Source organism: Pecten maximus, chromosome 2 (genome assembly GCF_902652985.1).
Source record: "Pecten maximus chromosome 2, xPecMax1.1, whole genome shotgun sequence".
NCBI lineage: Eukaryota > Metazoa > Mollusca > Bivalvia > Pectinida > Pectinidae > Pecten > Pecten maximus.
This window is the reverse complement of record NC_047016.1, coordinates 51,880,850-51,904,755: the sequence shown is the minus strand read 5'-3', so window position 1 is coordinate 51,904,755 and position 23,906 is coordinate 51,880,850. Positions and strand designations below refer to the sequence as shown.

Here is a 23,906-nt window from a genome sequence, read left to right as displayed (position 1 = left end):
TACCCATCAACACCCTCAGTTACTCATTAACACCCAAATTAACCCAATTACACCCAAAGTTACCCATCAACAACCACAGTTACCCACTTACTCCCACAGTTACCCAATAACACACACATGTACCTACTAACACCCACAGTTACCCAATAACACCCACAGTTACCCAATAACACTCTCAGTTACCCAATAACACCCACAGTTACCTATTAACACCCTCAGTTATCCAATAACACCCTCAGTTACCTATTAACACCCACAGTTATCCAATAACACCCTCGGTTATCCAATAACACCCAGAGTTACCCAATAACACCCTCAGTTACCCAATAACACCTTCAGTTACCCAATAGCATCCACAGTTACCTATTAACACCCTCAGTTACCCAATAACACCCTCAGTTACCCAATAACACCCTCAGTTACCCAATAACACCCTCAGTTACCCAATAACACCTTCAGTTACCCAATAGCACCCACAGTTACCTATTAACACCCTCAGTTACCCAATAACACCCTCAGTTACCCAATAACACCCACAGTTACCCAATAGCACCCACAGTTACCAATAAACACCCACAGTTACCCAATAACACACACAGTTACCCAATAACTCCCACAGTTACCCAATAACACACACAGTTACCCAATAACTCCCACAGTTACCCAATAACTCCCACAGTTACCAATAAACACCCACAGTTACCCAATTATACATACAGTTACCTAATAACAACCTCGGTTACCCAATAACACCCTCGGTTACCCAATAACACTCTCAGTTACCTATTAACACCCACAGTTATCCAATAACACCCTCGGTTATCCAATAACACCTACAGTTACCCAATAACACTCTCAGTTATCCAATAACACCCTCAGTTACCCAATAACACCTTCAGTTACCCAATAGCACCCACAGTTACCTATTAACACCCTCAGTTACCCAATAACACCCTCAGTTACCTATCAACACCCTCAGTTACCTATTAATACCCTCAGTTACCCAATAACACCCTCAGTTACCCAATAACACCCACATTTACCCAATAGCACCCACAGTTACCAATAAACACCCACAGTTACCCAATAACACACACAGTTACCCAATAACTCCCACAGTTACCCATTAACACCCACAGTTACCCAATAACTCCCACAGTTACCCAATAACTCCCACAGTTACCAATAAACACCCACAGTTACCCAATTATACATACAGTTACCTAATAACAACCTCGGTTACCCAATAACACCCTCGGTTACCCAATAACACTCTCAGTTACCTATTAACACCCACAGTTATCCAATAACACCCTCGGTTATCCAATAACACCCACAGTTACCCAATAACACTCTCAGTTATCCAATAACACCCACAGTTACCCAATAACACCCTCAGTTACCTATTAACACCCTCAGTTACCCACTTATACGACAGTGCTCGTCTCCCTACCTCTGTGTGGATCCAGAACTGGTATAGTAGGTTGAACTGGATGTGGACAAGGAAGACCGACGGAGGCATGAACAGGGCCAGGGGGAGGTAGAATATCTGTCAAGGTAAACATTAAATATATGTTAACAGTGACATTACAGGTACAGGTACGTTATGTGTGCGTAGCACAAGTGAAAAATATCAAAATATTAGCCACACGAGTGAAATATACTTGGTATTACTGAAGATACTGTTAGATATTCTGATTATTACATTTTATAGCAAAATATACCGAGGCAGCTCAATCTCTCCCAGAATTCATTGCGGTCCCCTGTCAATGGCTCACAAATGTACACCAAATTGTGACGTTATGCATTCTATCTTGCATTTTGAAGTCATAAAACATGATGGAGAGCTATATATATGCAAATCGTAATTTTCCCCATCGTCATTTGTAAGCAGTGTTCTTATTGGTCAAATCAGAAAAAGTGCCACATAACTTTTATAGAATGAATAATTTTCATTTTTTCACTGGTAAAAATGTAATTCAAACAAAAAATACCCTGTATATATGTACATGATGTACATGTATAAACATTTGGATGAGAAAAATAGAAGAGGACTAGGACCAGGTATTCCAGCGGGGAAAAAATCTTCTTCATCAACAACATAAAAATCTAGGTCAACCCTGAGTAGTCACATTCTAAATGAGAATTTGAACCAATAACCATATCAACTAGCATCAAACATTTCTGTCTAAAAAGTTATCTCCCTTGCTCTAATAGCCAATCAAAATCAAGGAATTATATTTTCTCTTTTTCATTACGCACTTATCAGTACATGTCCTTTGAGTAAGTTAATTAAGGAAGTCTTTATAGAAACTGGAGCCAGCTAGGGTTTACAGTGTATGACTTGGGAATATGCTAAATGTCTATGTAACGATATATGTTTAAACAGCAACAACTTGACCAATTTTGATCAAAATTCATATATTTTTTAAGAATACTTTGTGGAAAATATGTCTGCTATCTTTGTGTTTTGATAAGCTGCAGACGTAACAATAAGCTGGTAGGCTTACCATTACGACACACATCAGATGAACTTTAGAGTCATTAACTAAAGTTTGCTATGTCTATTGTCTGAACGCTAACTCTGTATCAACTCTCCATCATATATAGACTGAATTAGCAATATTAGGGCTTGATTATATGTTCGATGCTTTCATTCCGATCAACTATGCTTTTCAAATAATAAGACAGAGATTAATCGACATTACCACCCAAAACATTCTAGCAAAGATATCTGTTTCACCAAAAAGTTTATTATATCAACATTTGATAGATCATTTCTGTGTCCAGCTTTATTTACGTAAACCTATTGAAGATAAATATAAACATATGATTACAAAATTCAGGCTGTCATGTCACAAACTGAATATTGAATTCGGTAGACATCATGGTATTATACGTAGAAACAGAATATGTAATAAATGTAATTTAAGAGATGTAGAGGATGAATTCCATTTCATTTTGATATGCCCTTATTATAATGATTTAAGGTTAAGATTTATCAAACAATATTATCATAAAAGACCATCTGTTTTTAAATTAACGCAACTTTTAAGTCTCCATAATTAATGTAAGAGAATTGTCCAATTTAGGTAAATATCTTTACCTAGCATCAAAAAGGCGTAATTGAAAACTGTATTGATCATATAGACAAATGTATATATATATATATAGATATTATCTTGGTTATTATCCTCTATATCTTGATAATCATGATATGTTTTCTAGTAAAACCATTTTGAAAGATACATGTATATTTTTTTTTTCAAATTATAGTTTCATGTAAAATGTAAAATGAATTTATGAAATTACATGTCATTGCACCATATATGATATTATGTTGGTCACTCTCCTTTTTACATGTATAATTTATTAATTGATATGTTATCACATATCCGAAAGGCCTACGGAATAAAAAAAAAATGAAAAAAAATGAAATCAACTCTCCATCATACCCAGTTGAAGTATCTGTGGACCGCAGATTGTCGTAGGGCGGTACTCAGGTTGTAGTCCTCAGAACTGTGATGAGTCTGATGTCCCGCCCACATGATGTTCATTTCTGTCAATCAATCAAGATAACATGCATTGCATATTAATTTATTTTTGAGAGAGTTTGATTTTCATGCTAAATGGTAAGTAGATTATCATTTAATCTAAAATCTTTCACATAGAAGTAAATTTTAAATTAAATCTCTCAATCACAAATTTAACTATCTAAATTAATAATAATAACATAGAATGCCCAGTATATGAAGTAAATCCAATGATATCTAACATGCTATTGTTGGAGTAGCATTTGCAAGATTCCCTGGTTTGAAAGTGTCAAGGGCTGTAACTCCAGCAAAAAATTAAATTGTAAGTCCTTTATATGTAGTAAATAAAATGTACATTCATAGTCTGTTTACCTATCAAAACCCTACAGAAACCATCATTATATCCTAATACCCTACACAAACCTTCACTATATCTAGTTACCCTATGGAAACCCTCACTGTGTCTAAATAACCTACAGAAACCCTCACCATATCCTGAAACCGTACAGAAAACCCTCACCATATACTATACTCTACAGAAATCCTCACCATGTCCTGATACCCTACAGAAACCCTCACCATATCCTGATACCATACAGAAAACCCTCATCATGTCTAGATACCCTACAGAAACCCTCACCATATCCTGGTACCCTAAAGAAACCCTAACTGTGTCCCGATACCCTACAGAAACCCTCAACATGTCCTGATACCCTACAGAAACCCTAGCTGTGTCCCGATACCCTACAGAAACCACATCATATCCTGATACCCTACAGAAAACCCTCAACATGTCCTGATACCCTACAGAAACCCTAACTGTGTCCCGATACCCTACAGAAACCACATCATATCCTGATACCCTACAGAAAACCCTCAACATGTTCTGATACCCTACAGAAACCCTCACCATATCCTGATACCCTACAGAAATCCTCACCATATCCTGATACCCTACAGAAAACCCTCAACATGTTCTGATACCCTACAGAAACCCTAGCTGTGTCCCGATACCCTACAGAAATCCTCACCATATCCTGATACCCTACAGAAAACCCTCAACATGTCCTGATACCCTACAGAAACCCTAACTGTGTCCCGATACCCTACAGAAACCACATCATATCCTGATACCCTACAGAAAACCCTCAACATGTTCTGATACCCTACAGAAACCCTAGCTGTGTCCCGATACCCTACAGAAACCACATCATATCCTGATACCCTACAGAAAACCCTCAACATGTTCTGATACCCTACAGAAACCCTAGCTGTGTCCCGATACCCTACAGAAACCACATCATATCCTGATACCCTACAGAAACCCTCACTGTGTCCTGATACCCTACAGAAACCCTCACCATGTCATATACTCTATAGAAACCCTCACCATATCCTGATACCATACAGAAACCCTCACCATGACCTGATACCATACAGAAACCCTCACTGTGTCCTGATACCCTACAGAAACCCTCACTGTGTCCTGATACCATACAGAAAACCCACATCATGTCCTGATACCCTACAGAAACCCTCACCATGTCTAGATACCCTACAGAAACCCTCACCATGTCTAGATACCCTACAGAAACCCTCACCATATCCTGACACTCTACAGAAACCCTCACCATGCCATGATACCCTACAGAAACCCTCACCATGTCTAGATACCCTACAGAAACCCTCACCATGTCTAGATACCCTACAGAAACCCGCACCATATCCTGATACCCTACAGAAACCCTCACCATGTCCTGATACCCTACAGAAACCTTCACCATATCCCGATACCCTACAGAAACCCTCACCATATCCTGATACCATACAGAAACCTTCACTGTGTCCTGATACCATACAGAAAACCCTCACCATATCCTGATACCATACAGAAACCCGCACCATATCCTGATACCCTACAGAAACCTGCACCATATCCTGATACCCTACAGAAACCCGCACCATATCCTGATACTCTACAGAAACCCGCACCATATCCTGATACCCTACAGAAACCCGCACCATATCCAGATACGCTACAGAAACCCTCATCATATCCTGATACCCTACAGAAACCCTCACCATGTCTAGATACCCTACAGAAACCCTCACCATATCCTGATACCCTACAGAAACCCTCACCATATCCTGATACCCTACAGAAACCCTCACCATGTCTAGATACCCTACAGAAACCCTCACCATGTCTAGATACCCTACAGAAGCCCTCACCATATCCTGACACCCTACAGAAACCCTCACCATATCCTGATACCCTACAGAAACCCTCACCATGTCCTGATACCCTACAGAAACCTTCATCATATCATATACCCTACAGAAAACCCTCCCCATATCCTGATACCCTACAGAAACCCTCACCATGTCTAGATACCCTACAGAAACCTGCACCATATCATATACCCTACAGAAACCCTCACCATGTCCTGTTCTGTGCACCACATAATATCCAAAATCCACAAAAACCAGACCAAAGAGCCAAGTCCAAGGACTGTCCCAGGGTAGAGATATGATGTTCCATCTATCGTATACCCATATATAGGTTGCTATCTCCATTCCACGGAACAGTAAACTGTAACGAGAAGAGTATGATTGTATCATATGTACCTACCACTACATAATAAATGCTATCAACCACTTTTGTAAAGCTAGAATACAAATGTATTACATGTATATACTTTTTAAACCTGTTTCACTGCTTCCATCCCTTTCAAATCTGTCAGCCCCTGAATTCCACATCAACTTCTAACTTGATCCAACGAAGCCTCCCAATCTCTAATAGCTTGGCACTTGAATGGTCAACACTCAAGACCATAAACTTTTAATGGCATTACTTCATGAATAAGTTTTAATTATCAATGCCATGTAGAATAATGGCTCTTCAACAACCAGTAATGATATTGATGTAGAGGCGTTGTGTAATGGCTGTGTCCATCAATCATCCTATTGTCGCTCTAACACGGGCTAAAAACGGACTGACCATCACTGGTAGGTACTTTGATGTACATGCTTGTTAGGTAAGACAGGGGGTCCAAATATGAACAGGTATATATATACATTGGAATATTCATAAATATCACTATCAGATTTCGGTTTAATCTATTTTGTTTAACGTCCTATGAACAGCCAGAGTCATTTAAGGACGTGCCTTGTTTTTTCACTATCAGATGTCATAGTATCCATGTTATATATACTGATAACATCAATGGGAGTCTGACCACTACATACCTGTGAAACTGTGAGATGACTCCCGCAGCTAGAGAACCAAAGGTATCATTGAACCTTGGGAGTGGTCTCCCCTGAAGGAGGAGTATCGGGATTTCTATCATTACCAGAACCATGAATACAGGAAGCGCCTGGAAAAGAGGATTTACATATTAAATTGTCACACAATTGGCAACTCACTTGTTTTGTTATGCAATATATCATAATAACAGATGTTGTCTTCTGTGACCCAGTGACAATACTAGTGCTGCCACCTACTGATTATGATTAAATCAGTAATAATTAGGTATTCTGGTTTATTGGACACTATACACATGAAGCAAGGATCGAAACTAACAGTAGCCCGGCAGCCCTGGGCTGCCTGAAATCTGGTTGGACTGCCAGAATGTCCTGACAAGCAGCCCTGTTGGCTGTCAACATTTTCAGCCAAATGTATGTACTTCAATAATTTTATTTTCAAAACATTTCTTTTTTATGAAACCCTTTAGTGTAAGACCTAATATTTCTATGTTCAGAATGAACTAGAATGCAGGAAACTGCATCTGGAATTCAATTTTTCCTCAGTGTTCGAGCTAGGGCCTGTAGGGACATGCCCCCAAATCCCACAGGAGGGACTTCACCTTTGGCAGCCTGGGCTGCCTCATTTCAAAACCTGGCAGCCCATGCATCAGTCTGTCAAGGCGATTATTTAGTTAGTGTCAACCCCTGTAAAGAGAGACATGTTTCGTGATGCACATGTTCTGAAATCTCCTACAAACTTGATAATTGGGGATAAAAGTACACAGGAAACTGTTGGCCATCTAACCCAATGATTTAAGGAAATTTTATTTATTTTATCCGCAGGATGGACCAGACTGGGCAATGTAGTTAGACTGGCCCCCTGTCTCTACAATATTAGAATTATAAATAAAACTGACCTTTATAATTTTGGTCTCTAAAATGTTTGATTCTAAGTTTCAAACTAGGGGAAGATAATCTAGTATCAGAATTTAGGCAAGCAATTCTCAAAAACCTGAGTTATCGTCAATCTCAGCCCCTACCGTCTAGTTAAAAGCAAGAGTTCTATGGGCCTGTATTGCTCACATATTCTGTAGCTGGTGAAGTGAAGACTTCATCATTGAACTATAATCTCTTCAGTAATTTTTTTGATCAGATATGTCAGAAGCCTGGAATATTCATGAAAACCTTTAAAATCCATCAAATCATTTGATGAAACTTTGAGGTCCAACATGGTCAATCATTTGATGAAAACGTAGGCCCTCATCTCAGCATATATTTGGCAAAATATCTGTTAAAAGATTTTTTTTTTATTACCCAAATGACATTCAAAGTAAATCAAGGTGATTGATTTTTCCAAACTTGGTAGCCCTTTATTCCAGCATATTATATTGGTCACATAACATGATAATGGCCAGGTCATATCATTACCGAGATGATGTTGTTTAGATTTCACAACACTTGACCCATGTAACCTTGAAAGTTGGTAAATGTCATTTATTTGAATAAAGTTGATAACCCTTCAAACTACTGTCCTAAAATATCTTTACCCTTGGCCTTTTGTATATTGAGAAGTTCTTAAATAAAAGGAAAATTAATTGATTTAATATTAATATTACCTCATTCAGAATGATTTTGTATTTGTAGCAGATATTCATCGGGTTAAATTGCTGCATTTTTTCTATTTTTTCATCTCAAATTTTACTAACATTTTTATGCTGCATATTCATTTAAAACAAATGAATACAGCATATCAACAAATCAAATTATGTCAAGTTATTTAGTTATCTGTGACTTTTTTTGTTTATCTTCTAAATTATTTGATATACTTATAGTGTATACACATTCTATCTGGTTTGTCTGACATCTAGGTCAGGTCTAGTCTACAATAAAATCCCTGACCGCCATATGAGTCATACAGGTCTACAGTCCAAAATAGTATATATAATTCAAATTGACCTGTTTCTATATTCATGAATATGACATTCTTTTTAATGTTAAGTAATAATCTACATCGTATAATATATCAGACATATATATATCTCTGAATATATATACCTGCGACCAGAAATCGAAACGAAAATAAATATGAATAGATGATCTAACAGTCGCGAATGAATGAATGAAATAATTAATTGATTAACCTAATTTACCTAATTAATTAATCGTAATAATATCACGAGAAAAACTCGTTGCGTAATGGGGAGAGATAGTAGCGCAGCTATCCGAGAAGTCTGTTTCAGCCTGATGTTCGGTCTACTCTAATGCCCCTGTCACACTTGACCGGATTGGTGTACCGGACATCAACGGATAGAAATTTTTGTTATCCGGTGGTATACGGTGGCAAAGTTGTCAGTCCGGTAGAAAAATCCAAACTGACGACGTACTTGCACCGAATATGGAACGGATAAAACGTACCAATAACGAACATGTAACGTACGGCTACCGTACTACCAACCGGGTGTCTCCGAATGAGTAACGAACAACAAACGAACATGAACCGGTGAATCAGGACGTGTACAGGATGCATTCCGGACAAACCGAACACCTAACGGACATTAACGCGCGCGTGCAGAAAAAAAACAAGATATATGCATTTCTCCGGCGATCAGTCAAAAGTGTAAATATACATTTTTAACATTTGTAGATTAAGATAATATTTATATATAGATAATATTTTATAGCCAAATTTAAATGTCAACATTGTTAATTGTATTGCGTTGTTCATGGCCAATTTTTTGTGGGTTTTATTGTTTTGTTTTGTGTGTGTTACAATGACATGTGTAATTTAATTCTGCATATCTATTTTAGATTTGTCTACACATGTAATATGAAATAGATACGCGACACATTTGCCAGTGTATGTGAAAAATTTTAGTATATGCAATGTCTTATTTCTAATATTCTGTATTCTGTAAACTGCACAGAAACTTTAGTCTGACATTCCATGCTGACAACTGTCTGTGAATCTAATTTGGAAGCTTCCAAGAACCTTTTTATATGCCTGCGATAATTAATCAGTTTCTGTCGGTAGTCAATTCCTCCCCCTGTAGGTATCCTGTAGGTATTCTGTATTCATCCGTTCTGTGCGTGTTATCCGTTTTCAATCCGTTTGTCTATTCGTCGTGTCCGGTGTTAATCCTGCAAGCATCCTGTGTTTGTCCGTTATGTGTCCGTTATGTGTTCGTTATGTGTCCGCTGAAGGTCCGGTTTATGCGTGGCGTATGCGTTCAAGTTCCATCAACGGACTGGATAACGCATGCCCCCCGTACACCTACCGCATATAAACGAACAATGACAGGATATATACAGGACAAAACGGACATGCACAGGACAGCCAACGAATATTCTTATCCGTTACTGTCCGTTTCAAGTTTTGTGCATGCACAAAACTTTTCAACGGATACCACCGGACGCACCGTACATCACCTGACATGAAACGAATGAACCGAACATAAAACGGACATAAAACGGATATTGACAAACATCACCGGATATCCAAAAATGTTATCCGTTTCACGTCCGGTGGCCCAATCCGGTAAAGTGTGACAGGGGCATAAACACCAACAAAAAAAATCTGTTTACCTCGTCGACATATTTAGGAACGTCATCCACATCTTTGAACGATGATTCGTTTGGTGTGACAAGGTAGAACATCCGACGCAGACCAACGGTCGATGCTGTCATCATGTCCTCCATTTTGTCCAGTGTTTTGATGATATGTCACATGACAATCTCAACTATGACCTTAAAAGGGAAGCAACTCGCATCAATGCATAGATCGGATTCTAACTGCAACGTGGTCTAGAGTTTTGGAAAGCCTTGACTCAAAACCGCGGGAAAGTTCATGATACATATTTATAACCCAATGAATATAGCTACGTGTATGGACGGGTTTTCCAAAATTATTAAACACCAGGATTAATTCAAAATTCATGAAAGAATCGTAATTCTAGTGAATGAATGTGTGAAAGAACAGGGAAAACAGTCGAACCAGGGCGTGATAAGCCACAGCTCTACCTCTATATGAACGGTGGAGAGCGAGAGGGAGGGACTGTACCAGAGACATATATATAGATGTATAGATCTATATATGGCTCTGACTGTACGCACGAAGAACGAATTCTGGTATTTCTCGAAGTTGTCACGGTGCACACACTGCGAGGGGCTTTGAATTTTTTAGTGACATTTTTCGATTATTCGATGTGATGTAATTATCAAAATACTTAGCTTTTGTGGTTCTGTCGTTGTTTTTTTTTAGATGTTCATCATGAGATAAAGATGTAACATTCCCTCTACCACTTTCATGAATGAGGTTTTGTAAAACTGCAAACGTGTTCTGCAATTAATTGAGAGTAAATTATTTGAATTTCGTGTATTATGCCTATGACTATCTGATACTTTACCTGGAATAAGATCTGACAGATAAAATAAGAGTTTTCTTGTGATACATTTTATGAAACTGTACAATTTTGTGATGTTCCGTATTTTAGATAATTTTTCCCAGTCCACATATTTATACAATAGATTTACACTAGACAATTTTGTAGCACCTGTAACTATTCTTGCAGTTTCTTTTTGAAAATTTTCTAAATTTTTATATAAGATATTTGGTAAATTATCCCAGACAATTTCAGAATATTCCAAAATAGGTCTAATAAAAGCAAAATATATTGTTTGGAGAAAATTCCTATCAAGGGTGTTTTTTTAATTTCTTAATACTGCTAGTCTTGGTGATACCTTTTTCAATATATATTCAACATGTTTATGCCATATACCATCATCAGATATTAATATCCCTAAGTGTTTATGAGATTTTACACTAGCTACATTTATATTGTTCATAGTAATAGGATCATAAATTCCTGCTATAGTTTTCCTGCTAATTAATAACGATTCTGTCTTATCTGGATTGAATTTGATCATTATTGATAGTATTAATAGCGAGAGTGCGATTTTCAACTATTATATACAAGGCGGTATCATCAGCAAATTATTTTATTTTACAATTGATGTTATTCACCATATCATTTATGTATACGAGGAAGAAAAGAGGCCCTAAGATTGAACCTTGAGGTACACCTGCTTTGATATTTTGAGTTTCGGAAGAAATACCATTTATTACAACCCTTTGACTTCTGCCAGATAAATAATTTTCGCACCGAGTTAGTAATTTCTCAGATATGCCCGATTCTTTCAATTTATGAATAAGACCCCCGTGCCAAACACGATCAAAGACTTTATTTATATCACAAAATACAGCAATAATAGTTCATTAGTGTTCTATTTTGGCATGATGTATTTTGAATTATGGTAGATATTGTTTTGCAATAAGATTTAAATCCATATAGAATCAGATTTTGATTTTATTTGCAAATGGGATCAAAAACAAATTTAAAACTTATAATCCGTCTTCTCCCGTAAAAAATAAATGATTAAATATACATATGACCGCAAATTAAAAGAAAAAAAAACAATGATGATGAAAAAAAATCAAAGGTTACTTTACCCGCAGGTCTGTATGAAATGTATGTTAATATGCGATATTTAGTGTTTTACATTAAATTGTATAATTAAAATGAAACTGTATTGAAAACATTTAGGGAGTATAAGAAGTGTACATTGTTCATTTATAACACATTATGACAGAAATAACCAATGTATTAGTTAGCATTACGATAACTAGCTGACACAGTAAACCATATACCGCGTGTCACACACTGAAACTCTCCACACAAATAGCACCGCACCATGTAACACCACTTTTCCTGATTCTGTTTTACGGATGCAGTCCACGATGTCATCATAGTACAGTAATGCTAAGAATAAATTACTGATTTGATACAAAATATGATATAGAATCAGAACGATTTTAAACATGTGCCATGCCAGGGACGTATAATAGATCAGAGACCTATATACTACTATTAGTATATAGGTCTATGAATACATTAATAGATTATATGTCCCTGGCCATGCTAAGTTCCTTTTCCATTATGTTTTGATATGTATTTGACAATTTAAAAAAAAAAGTATTTCCCCGTTAAAATAATTGTATCATGCAATCTAAACATGCTTTTATTGGCTTCCTAGAATAATACATGACTTGTCGATTTATCCTTTCGTATATCAGAATAACATGATAAACACATACCTGTGTTTTGTTCCCGTACTTCTGCACAAATATATTGTAAAAATATTTTACACCAAAAATAATTCTTATATATGAGAGTATACCTATGTCTCCAAGATGATTCTAATTTATTTTATAAAACTGCCGGGAGATATATTTTTTCATATATTACTGTTGACATACTGATGAATACCTGAAATATGTTGAATGACTCATTTTGTTAATCCAATCAAAATTGTATTCCGTGTCACGTGATCCAGGTAAAGGGACAGAATCCACGCAAAACACACCTGCGCTGGTCATGGCGCGTATGAAACGCTTAATTTTAATTCTGGCAATAAGTTGCCAAATATGCTACGGATATGAAAGAGACAGTAAGTAAAATGTCATGTTGTGTTTGTCGGACATGTAATTAAGTAATCTTAAGATATGCGCACCTGGTACAGGTAAATATCACACCTGGGTGTTGACCCAAATTCAACTTCAGTTCAAAATGGCGGAAAGTGTTTTGATTTATATGTTATAGCGGAAGTGTATATATTTTACATATTTCCGTGATATTTTATAAATTTTATGGCACGATTAAATAGAAATTAGGCCTTATAGCACGTGTATATATGGTGACCATGTCTGCATAAAGTGGATGTACGTTATTTTGTTTATGAAGCGAGTATGTTTTGAGCCGCGGTCGGCAATATGCATTGTGGATTTTTGTTTAGATATGGTTTCTGGAATCAATTACATGCATCAATCCCTCATGATGGTGGGAGGGAAAGGGGATATTTCTGTCCATCAGCTGAAATTAAAGAGTCATCATGTTGTCTCAGGCTTTATATATATATTCTAAGGATACCTTTACTTATATAAGTACGTAATCTAAACTCGAAAGACAATTAAGAGGACAGACAATGTGATACATATACTGCATGCAATGTACACTGTACATAGAATAAAATGTGTTGTCTATTTAAATTGTATACAACGTCATTCCTCTAGTTTGCGCAATTAATTTGGATTATATCATTTGTAACCATGAAGTCAAAAAATTACAGGTAGTTGCATTCTTAAAATTGATTCACACCTGATCGTCAGATTTTATATTGTCAATAGGATAACATTGTATTTAGTGTATAATACATTGATCAAATACAATAAAAAACAATAATCTTTATTTACTGTCAATGATGTTAAACAGCTACACGGTGTTAAATCCAAATTACTTCAAATTAAACAAACAAATAAAAGGCAAGCTATATAAGCACCATACACTGACATTAAAGCACTATAAATCCTATGTAATGAAAGCAAGTACAGAACAATTAAGCAAATAATCAGCACATATAGAAAGCAATTAAACATTAAAATAAGGAAAGACATACTGAAAATAGTTTACTTTTTGTAAAAGCTACATAACTTAATTAACTTCATAAGTACATCAGATGAAGCAGCTATATAAATGATGCATTAAAAAATATCACAGATGTTATGTAGCATCACTATAACATACTATGAAAGTAAAACAAGTACAGAAGTTAAAATTAATTAGCACATGGCGAAAGCAACTGAAGAAGCTAAGTTTGAAAGAACTCGGTAACAGATCTAAGTTTTGGGTTGCATGAACACAACTTGCAAATGGCAAATAGGGCCGTCCCAGGTATGCAACATTCTCCTGAAGATACTATCGTTTTTTGATTGATATCATTTGGGAGATTGTTCCATACCTGAAAGGTGGCCTCGTACCTGGAGGATTTTAGACCAAAACTTGTTAAAATTTAATTGTAATTAAGCAAATATGATGTCTTAATTTTTATGCCCGCCACCATTTCATGGTTTTCATGTGCTAACATTGACTCAATTTAAATGAAATATGATCCAAGTCATCTTGTAATTCAATTAGGCAACCATCTTCATTTAGTCCACAAATACCGAACTTTTGAATACACCTCTTATCAAGGCCAGAACCACTTTTAAAAGTTCCAGACTTTGGTTTCTTTGAAATTGATTTTAGTGAATGTGCCTATGTGCCATATTTAGCTAGGTTATCAAAAAACACTTTATAATATGTACGTCTACAGGAATTTGTCACAGTGGAGGTGAATTTTTATTTGGAGTTATGAGGATTTCCGAGTGCTACAACTGCATTCCCTGAATACATCTTTAATTTGAAACACTATCAAAGCTGGTATAAGGTTTTCTCCAGAAACTAGTTAATGTTACAGAAGGTCTTTGTATTTGATCAATTTAGTGTGCTTTGTTATTGATAAACATTTGACCTAGTTATTTTTCTGCCATTTTAGAGACACCGTTTCGTGACACCGACTGTCTAGATGGCAGTGCCGTGGGAATCGGTGTGAACAGTGGGTCCAGGATACCCGACGGTAGTTTGTGGGCCTCGTCATCGGCCAGCAGTATTAGGCAGCCCAACAGAGGAAGGCTCATGGAAACAGCAGGTATATTTTATTTTACTCTGCAGTTGAAATGAAAAAAAAATAGTGATGTGGAAATGTAAATATATCACAGCAAATTGTGATATTTGTAAAGCACATTTCCGGTATTTTGATAGGATTTTTTTTTCAATTGAGTTCAAAACACCATTCAACAAATTTTAATCGTCCAAATACTGAAAAGATGGAGAGGAAACTCAAAATTGGAGTTCCACAGGAAAAGCATGAGTCCAATATCAAATATCCGAATCCCTAAAACACTTGATTGACAGATCGTAACCATGCATTTCTTTTTAGGTCACCTGAGACAAAGTCTCAAGTGACCTATTCTAATCCCCTTTTGTCCGTCGTCGTGCGTCGTGCGTCCGTAAACAATTTACATTTTCGACTTCTTCTCCAAAACCCCTAAACCAAATTCAATGAAATTTAGCAGGAAGCTTCTATGGCTAAAGGTCAACCAAAATTGTAAATTATATGGTCCCCATCCCCCAGGGGCCTCAGGGGCGGGGCTAAAAAGGGTCAAATTGACTAAAACTTCAAAAATCTTCTTCTCTACTCTCAGATATGGTGGAATCAAACACTCTTCATAGATGGAAGGGTCTTAAGGTGCTTTACCAAAATTGTAAATTTCATGACCCAGGGGTCTCACGTTTGCCCCTGGGGAGGGGGTAAACTTTACTATAGTTTATATAGGGAAATCACATTTTTGACTTTTATTTGTTTTATTTCTATTGGAATTCATTCTAATTTGGTTAACATTATCAGCATGGGATGGCAGTTTGATGGCATGCATATGTTGGCCCTGACTGACCCCCAGGGGCTGATGGGCGGGGCTAAAAAGGACCAAATTGACTGAAATTTCAAAAATCTTCTTCTCTACTCTCGGATAATATGGAATCAAATACACTCCATAGATGGCAGGGTCTGAAGGTGCTTTACCAAAATTGTGAATTTCATGACCCCGGGGTCTCACGTTTGCCCCTGGGGAGGGGGTAAACTTTACTATAGTTTATATAGGGAAATAACATTTTTGACTTTTATTTGTTTTATTTCTATTGGAATTCATTCTAAATTGGTAAACATTGTCAGCATGGGATGACAGTTTGATGGCATGCACATGTTTGCCCTGACTGACCCCCAGGGGCTGATGGGCGGGGCTAAAAAGGGCCAAATTGACTGAAATTTCAAAAATCTTCTTCTCAATACCGAAATAAGTAGGAATCAAATACTCTTTATAGTTGGAAAGGTCTTAAGATGCTTTACTAAAATTGTGAATTTCATGACCCCGGGGTCTCAAGTTTGCCCCTGGGGAAGGGGTAAACTTTACTATAGTTTATATAGGGAAATCTCATTTTTGACTATAATTTGTTTGATTTCTATTGGAATTCATTCTAATTTGGTTAACATTATCAGCTTGGGATGGCAGTTTGAGGGTATGCACATGTTGGCCCTGATTGACCAGGAGGGGCTGATGGGCGGGGCTAAAAATGGTCAAATTGGCTGAAATTTCAAAAATCTTCTTCTAAAGACTGAAATAAGGTAGAATCAAATACTCTTCATAGTTGGAAGGGTCTTAAGGTGCTCTACTAAAATTTATTAATTTAATGACCCGGGGGTCATAAGTTTGCCCCTGGGGAGGGGTTAAATTTTACTATAGTTTATATAGGGAAATCACATTTTTGACTGATTTGTTTGATTTCTATTGGAATTCATTCTAACTTGGTTAACATTTTCAGCATGGGATGAAAGTTTGATAATATGCAAATGTTGGCCCTGACTGACCCCTGAGGGCTGATGGGCGGGGCCAAAAAGGGTAAATTAAATTAACTGAAATATTTCAAATCTCAGGTGACCGTTAAGGCCCATGGGCCTCTTGTTTATACTCCCATCAAATTTGATGGAAGTATTATGGTATGGTGTCGTGACCAGACAAATGCCCCACGTGGGTGATGTGAAGTTGTGTTTCTTTGAGAAGTATTTTGATTCAACTATTTTTGCAAAAGTTATATTTTCCCTTTGTTTATTTTAGTATTTTTTTTTTTGTCTGGAGATCTCCTACAAATTTCGTTGCAACTAGGAATGCATTACCCAAAAAAATTTGATTCAGCTTTGATATCAGAAGTTATTCCCCTTTGTGTATTCTTGTCTGGAGATTTCTCCTTCTACAGTTTTCTAACAATTTCTTTGAATCTTGGTAGGCTTAATTAATAGTCATGATATATATCAAGTTGCGTTTAACGAGTTGGAGACTTCTGATTGCATGTATTCCTCAAACTTAAAAAATTGAACATCAACATTGGCGTGAAATGTTATAATTAGATTTCTATTATGCCAGCTAGCGACTCTTAAGGTGATGCAAATCATAATTTAAGATAGTATATTGCACTATATGTCATTTGATGGGTGTATAAGTTGTTCCGCCCCACACTATTCTCGTTTGTTCATAATATAAGACCAAAAAATTACCTAACTAACTGGTATATTCAGAATATTGAATTTGCATTCAATTTGTAAGGAGCTTCAAATTTCTGTGACTGTTAATGATCTTGTTGTACCCAGGGTCTTGGACATCTAAAGTACAGAACTCAGCTCAGTACCTCGCAGTAGACCTTGGACGGGAATATCTTCTGACACGACTTCAGACCCAGGGACGACAGGGTACTGACGAGTATGTTACCGAGTTTATGTTGTCATTCTCCGTTGACCGTACGACGTGGCGGTTCTACTCCAATGAGTTCGGGATCAGAGAGGTATGTTACAGCCACTTAGTAGATTCCATGCAATGGTACATGTAATCTCCATAATTTGGAGTCTGCCAGCCTAGCTAGGTTAGTTATTAAAGAAATTCAGATTCAGAAACCAAACTCATGCTCAAGTACACACACTTTTGGTGATATTGAAAGTCCGATCACTGATTACCTTGGTAACATATTTTCAATGCATTATTTAAAGAAATTTCAGAAAGTTTTTAAATGAAATATTATTTTATGTGTCTAGGTTTTTCTTTTAAACTTATTTCATGACTAAAATGAGATTAAAGAAAATTGGGTTGAGCACAGTTCTCATGCTCATGAGCAAGGTAATGGTTTCATGAATATACAGACCCAGAACTTGTTTTCATGATTGAACCCAGATTTTTTTATCTGATTTGCAGCTTTAACCCATTAAAGGGTGTTGGCACCTACTTAAAACATACATGTATTTTTCATGTTTTTATTTTTAACTATCAAATATTCACATCTCATCAATATCTTACCGGCAAATAATAGGACCTAATATTTATGTGGTTTTTTTTTTTTTTAAATTCATAGTCAAGACAAAGACAGATATTGAGAATAGTATCTACTTTTGTTACTATAGCCCTTAAAATATGTTTTTGTAGATGTTCATGGGTAACAGTAATGGTGACATGGTGAAGACCAACACTCTGAAGTACCCCGTTGTGGCTCGCTACGTTCGCTTCCACCCGTCGCGCTGGAACATGGTCATCTCGATGAGAGTGGAAGTACAAGGATGTCCATACAGTAAGTTCCTGGAGGCTACAAGGATGATGAAGGCAGCTGAATGTTGTATATTGTCTATTGCCTCTTGGAGGCAAAGGGCTTGGCCTCTCGGGAGCAGAGGGGTTAGCCTCTCGGGAGGCAGAGGGGTTGGCTCTTGGGGGGGGGGGGGGGGGGGGGGGGGGGGGGGGGGGGGGGGGCGGGGGGGGGAGGGGGTGGGCCTCTCGGGAGGCGGAAGTGTGGGCCCTCTTAGATGGCCGAGGAGTGGGCCTCATGGAGGCAGAGGGGTTGGCTATTAGGATTAATGCTTTTCTAATTAATATGCTTTGAATCACCTTTGAACTTGAAAACAAAAATTTAAGTTCAATCAACTGAAAGGAAAATCTTGACTTTGATGTGTGTTACCAAGAGGCAGATCCCCAAAACGGAAAATGTTTGTGATATTATAGCATAAATGAGAATGTTTTGCCATGATCGACGAAATATCCAGGTGAGCAGTGTGGACCTACTTTGTTGCCTCTGTTAAAAACATCAGCGTTTTTGTCAAGATTTTCCAGAAGCAACATGAGAGTACTAATATACTTAAACTCTCTTAATGCTCTATCATTCTTTTGTTCAGGTCTCTGATACAGATTGTTTTATATTAGCCAGATTTTCACATTACCTGCAATGGATTGTCTTTTTGATGCAATTCTTCTGACTCACTGGATATGTGACATATAGATAAAAATGCCACTTACCTGGGATGTTTTCATTTAAGAAAACATCCATAATATATGGTAGCAGTTTCATTTGTGGTTTGTCAGAACAAAGATGTCCTTACCAAGGTATATTTTATTTTATCAGATTCACAGACTGTGAGGTTCGACGGCGGTACAAGTTACATTAGCTATGACCTCAGCAAGCAGGTTCCTCCACCAAGCAGTGTCGAGGACAATATCAAACTCCGCTTCAAAACAAACAAACAAGATGGCGTCATCCTCTTTGCTGATGGAAACCAAGGCGATTACATGTCACTTGAACTAGTTGGAGGAACACTGTTTTTCCACATAGATTTAGGTAAAATAACTGTTTTTCCACATAGATATAGGTAAAATAACTGTTTTTCCACATAGATTTAGGTAAAATAACTGTTTTTCCACATAGATTTAGGTAAACAATTTCACAAACATTCAAAAGTTAAAGACCTAAAATGTTGTTAAAGATTTGAGATTTAATTGTTCAGACTTATGTGATCATGGAAATATGTTAACAATAATCTTTGTTATTCAAAAGTTTTGTGACAATGGATTTGATAGGTTGCTCTGTGTAATAACTCTGTTTGCGATTGGCTGTTTTAGGCTCCACTTTGAAAGTCGCTGGGGCCACTAATGAGCTCGGTGGTAATATGCTTGATGATAGTCAATGGCATGACATCATTATACGACGAAATCGAACAAATATCATGCTGATTGTGGACAGAATGGAGACCCGTTTTGAAACAAATGGAGCGTTCTACAGACTCAATGTTGACAAAAAGGTATAAATACGAGTTGAAAGACTGTCTTCTATAGAGGGTGATATGTATTGGGTGTTGGGAAGTAACAAACGGGAAAAAAAGAATTTAAAATACAGCACTAATTTAAGAAGCTGACAAATATCACAGCATTATGGAAAACAAGAATATATAGTTTACAATGTTAAGTAAGGTTCTTAACTTTAACTACAATCAAGGCTCTAAATAAAATTCTAATGACAACAGAATGGTAGCAGAATGGAAAGATAATAATCTGAATGGTCTATCTTAAGCCCTGGTTTATTAACCTTTTGTTGATGTTATAGCCAGGATAAATAAATATGAATATTCATGTCTTGCTGACTCACAATTCCTCCTATATTTTATCCCGATAGATCTACATTGGAGGTGTGCCAAGTTTCGACCAGAAAGGAATAACAGTGAAGACAAACTTCGCGGGATGTCTAGAAAATGTAGTATTCAACAGTCTGAAGATTATTCGCGATGCCCAGGCTGGACAAACTGGATACCAGATGGTGGGCTCTGTACCCGACCCCTGGAACTGCAAGGTTAGTCGGAGGTCGGAGGTCGCATAGGGCCACCAGGGTCAACTATCCAACTTTTTTTTTCTCTTACAAAAGATTTCCAAACAAGTCTAGGGGCTTAACCAGGATAGTAGTTTACACTATTACCTATGTAGGAGGGAAAGTTTTCTTTTGACCTTTGAATGAATTTGGTATTTCGACAGTTTTTGATTATTGTTTTTTTTTTGTTTTTTTTTACAGTTCACAGCACCTATCCCCATGACCTTCTTTACATTTGATTCATATGCTGTACTGAAGGGATTTGATGCAGGTGGTGCGATTCGTCTCAAGTTTGATTTCCGCACACACGACGAAGACGGCATCATTCTTTATCATGACATGGAAGATGGAGGATCAATAAAGGTGAAGGTCGTTTTATAATAATGATCCTGTTGTCCCTAGAAGAAAAAAGGGAATTTACTGTATCAATTTGTTGTTTATCATTTCAGGGGATATTACAAAGGACAGTTTGTTATAGATATTGTTGAGGTTAAGAGTATTTAAAACAGCAGTGGTTTTACCAAATATAAACTAAGGATGAATATTTGGAAGACAATGTCTATGAAATGGACTGTTTCTCTTTAAATTTATTTTTCAGTTTCCTACATCAATTTATTCTATCCTTGAAAATAGAAATAAAAAATTACTAAATGACTACTGGACATCAGTAGTATTCACATGTTGTATTGTTATCACCATGACACTCCTACAGTTGTATAAAACTGATAAATAGGAAAATATGATTTAAATTAGAATAGGATTAGGTACGTAATGATGCTTGGTGTTTTAGGATGTTTATGTTGGCCTTATTGACACAGTTGTGTTTTAACAGGTGCAATTGGATGATATAGGTTATGTGACTTACCGACTCCAAACCAAGGACAACCAGGTCATTGAAGACATGGTCCGCAACAGTAAGTTACCAGCCACTTTATTAATACAAAAAGTAAGGAAAGCTCTTAAAATGAAGTTTTATGAGACAAGCAAATGTGGAAAGGACATCGAACGGATGTGAAATTGTCAGAAAATTATTCATTTTCTGTGAAATGTTTTCATGAAGCCCTGAGGGACAGTTCAAAAACTCTGAAAGTTTATTTAGATTTACAAAGTCTGTTACGACAAATTTCATCAACTGATAGTTTCAGAAGTCTGTGCTAATTGTAAATGCGTGTTGTTTTCAGAACATTGCCTTTGTTTTTGTTTCCAGCTGCCCTTGACGCCAAATCTGAAGGTTTCGCTGACGGCCTGTGGCACACATTCTCTCTGCATGCCAACGAACAGATGTTGAATATTACTGTCGACAGAAATGCTAAAGTCTCTCGACGAAGTCTCACTATATCCGCTGGTTCTACCTACTATCTTGGTAAATCATCTTTACGAAAAAATATAATCTAACAAAAATATAACTTTAAAATTATTTGTAACTTTCAGAAACGCATGTTGATTTTTAACTCAAGAAAAATAATGATCTTTAGCCCATCATCATGGTGGGCTATTCAAAATCACCCTGCATCTGTGGTCCGTTTTCTATCCATCCATAAATGATCCTTGTTATTGCTTATAATTTCTTGAAAAGCACTAGAGATACATTCCTCAAACTTCATTTGTAGGTTTCCCTTGGTCCCTTGCCAATTCTATGTAGATTTTTATCAGAGAAAGAAAATGGTTGACAGTCAGCCCTCTTTGATTTTGAAAATTGAAGTCTGTTACCAATATTTCTTGAAAAGTACATAAGGGATAATCCTTTAACTTCATGTGAAGGTTCCCCTTAGTCCCTAGTTGTGCCAATTCAATTTAAATTTTTGATCAGAAAAACTAAATGGCCGACAGGCAGCCATCTTGGATTTTGAGAATTGAAGTTTGTTATTGCTGTTTTCTTGAAAAGTACTGGAGGGATACGTCTCAGATTTAATGTGAAGGTCTCATTTGTCCCTAGTTGTGGCAATTCAATTTATATATACAGTGCATTCCGCTTAATCGGGTTGCCTATTTGCGGGGACTTTTTACCCGATTAACCGACTTACCCGATAAGCCGAAATGCACGTCGCCATCTTGGATTTGGTCCGTAATGGTAGTCAGACTTGGGTCGATTTTGGATGAAAATATTTGCGTTATTATTGTTAATAAACGGTGTTTTTGTTTGTGCTTTTACTGATGTCAAATTGTCAGATTACTATTACTAATTGTATAAAAATGTGTGTATTAAAATAACAAAACCTTAATGATTTTCTTATTCCCGACACAGTACAATCGTAGCACCTCAAATCGGGGGGTCATACATCCCTGTTTCATCCGTGTGTTCCTAATTTGACATACGATCTAAGGACTCGCCGACAATTACATCTAAATTCATTTATGTTTATCATAGAGACATTCTTATGTTCGCTTTGAAGTTTAAAATATTCCATATTATTTCCAATTACCAAGGCACAGAGATCGGAGAAACCGAGTTTATTTAGGTCGTTTCCTGTGGTATAAATTTATACGAACTTGACACTGGCAGTCACTGATAAAACAACACGAAATCCAATGTAATGTTTTTATTAACCAGTTCTAATCCTAACCTGAATAGGAATTATGAGCTAACGTCGGGCGTCTGTCATTTTACTGCTCGCTACTGATTTTTAACTCACCTGTGTATCGGTGTCGTCACATTTCCCCGTGGCGAACCCCTCACTTTGGATTCGCCACATACAGTAAGCGGTGATATCAATCGATCTGTAGCAATATCAGACCCAGGTAAAAACCTATTGTTTTGGTTTTTGCTTCGAAGATTTTACATCCCAGACGTAAAAGTTTAATTGTCTAGTCGCTTAATTATGCTTTTAAAACCCCATTACGTTTTGCCTGCTGCTGACTCTAAAAATAACATTTAATTTTACCCACAATTCTTAGTCGACTTCCTGTTGGGGAAAAACCACACGAGGCAGAATCAACAACAACACAGTTCTGAACATGACAAAACCCCGACATA

At 36.9% G+C, this 23,906-nt stretch overlaps 2 protein-coding genes across 2 annotated transcripts in view; one reads left to right on the top strand and one right to left on the bottom strand.

Moving 5' to 3' along the window:
- Nucleotides 1–13,012, bottom strand: part of LOC117322434 (alkylglycerol monooxygenase-like) — a 28,766-nt gene extending 15,754 nt beyond the window's left edge. Inside the window, exons 1-6 of the mRNA XM_033877351.1 lie at nt 12,931–13,012; nt 10,362–11,115; nt 6,783–6,910; nt 5,975–6,126; nt 3,456–3,559; nt 1,454–1,549 (exon numbers count right to left, since the gene is read on the bottom strand). Coding sequence (XP_033733242.1) covers nt 1,454–1,549; nt 3,456–3,559; nt 5,975–6,126; nt 6,783–6,910; nt 10,362–10,475 — 594 coding nt within the window. The 5' untranslated portion in view covers nt 10,476–11,115; nt 12,931–13,012. The remainder of the gene's footprint in view (nt 1–1,453; nt 1,550–3,455; nt 3,560–5,974; nt 6,127–6,782; nt 6,911–10,361; nt 11,116–12,930) is intronic.
- A 164-nt stretch (nt 13,013–13,176) lies between these two features.
- Nucleotides 13,177–23,906, top strand: part of LOC117322428 (neurexin-4-like) — a 29,208-nt gene continuing 18,478 nt past the window's right edge. Inside the window, exons 1-10 of the mRNA XM_033877344.1 lie at nt 13,177–13,283; nt 15,207–15,359; nt 17,913–18,103; nt 18,736–18,877; nt 19,700–19,912; nt 20,194–20,372; nt 20,744–20,917; nt 21,134–21,295; nt 21,765–21,846; nt 22,140–22,295. Coding sequence (XP_033733235.1) covers nt 13,211–13,283; nt 15,207–15,359; nt 17,913–18,103; nt 18,736–18,877; nt 19,700–19,912; nt 20,194–20,372; nt 20,744–20,917; nt 21,134–21,295; nt 21,765–21,846; nt 22,140–22,295 — 1,525 coding nt within the window. The 5' untranslated portion in view covers nt 13,177–13,210. The remainder of the gene's footprint in view (nt 13,284–15,206; nt 15,360–17,912; nt 18,104–18,735; nt 18,878–19,699; nt 19,913–20,193; nt 20,373–20,743; nt 20,918–21,133; nt 21,296–21,764; nt 21,847–22,139; nt 22,296–23,906) is intronic.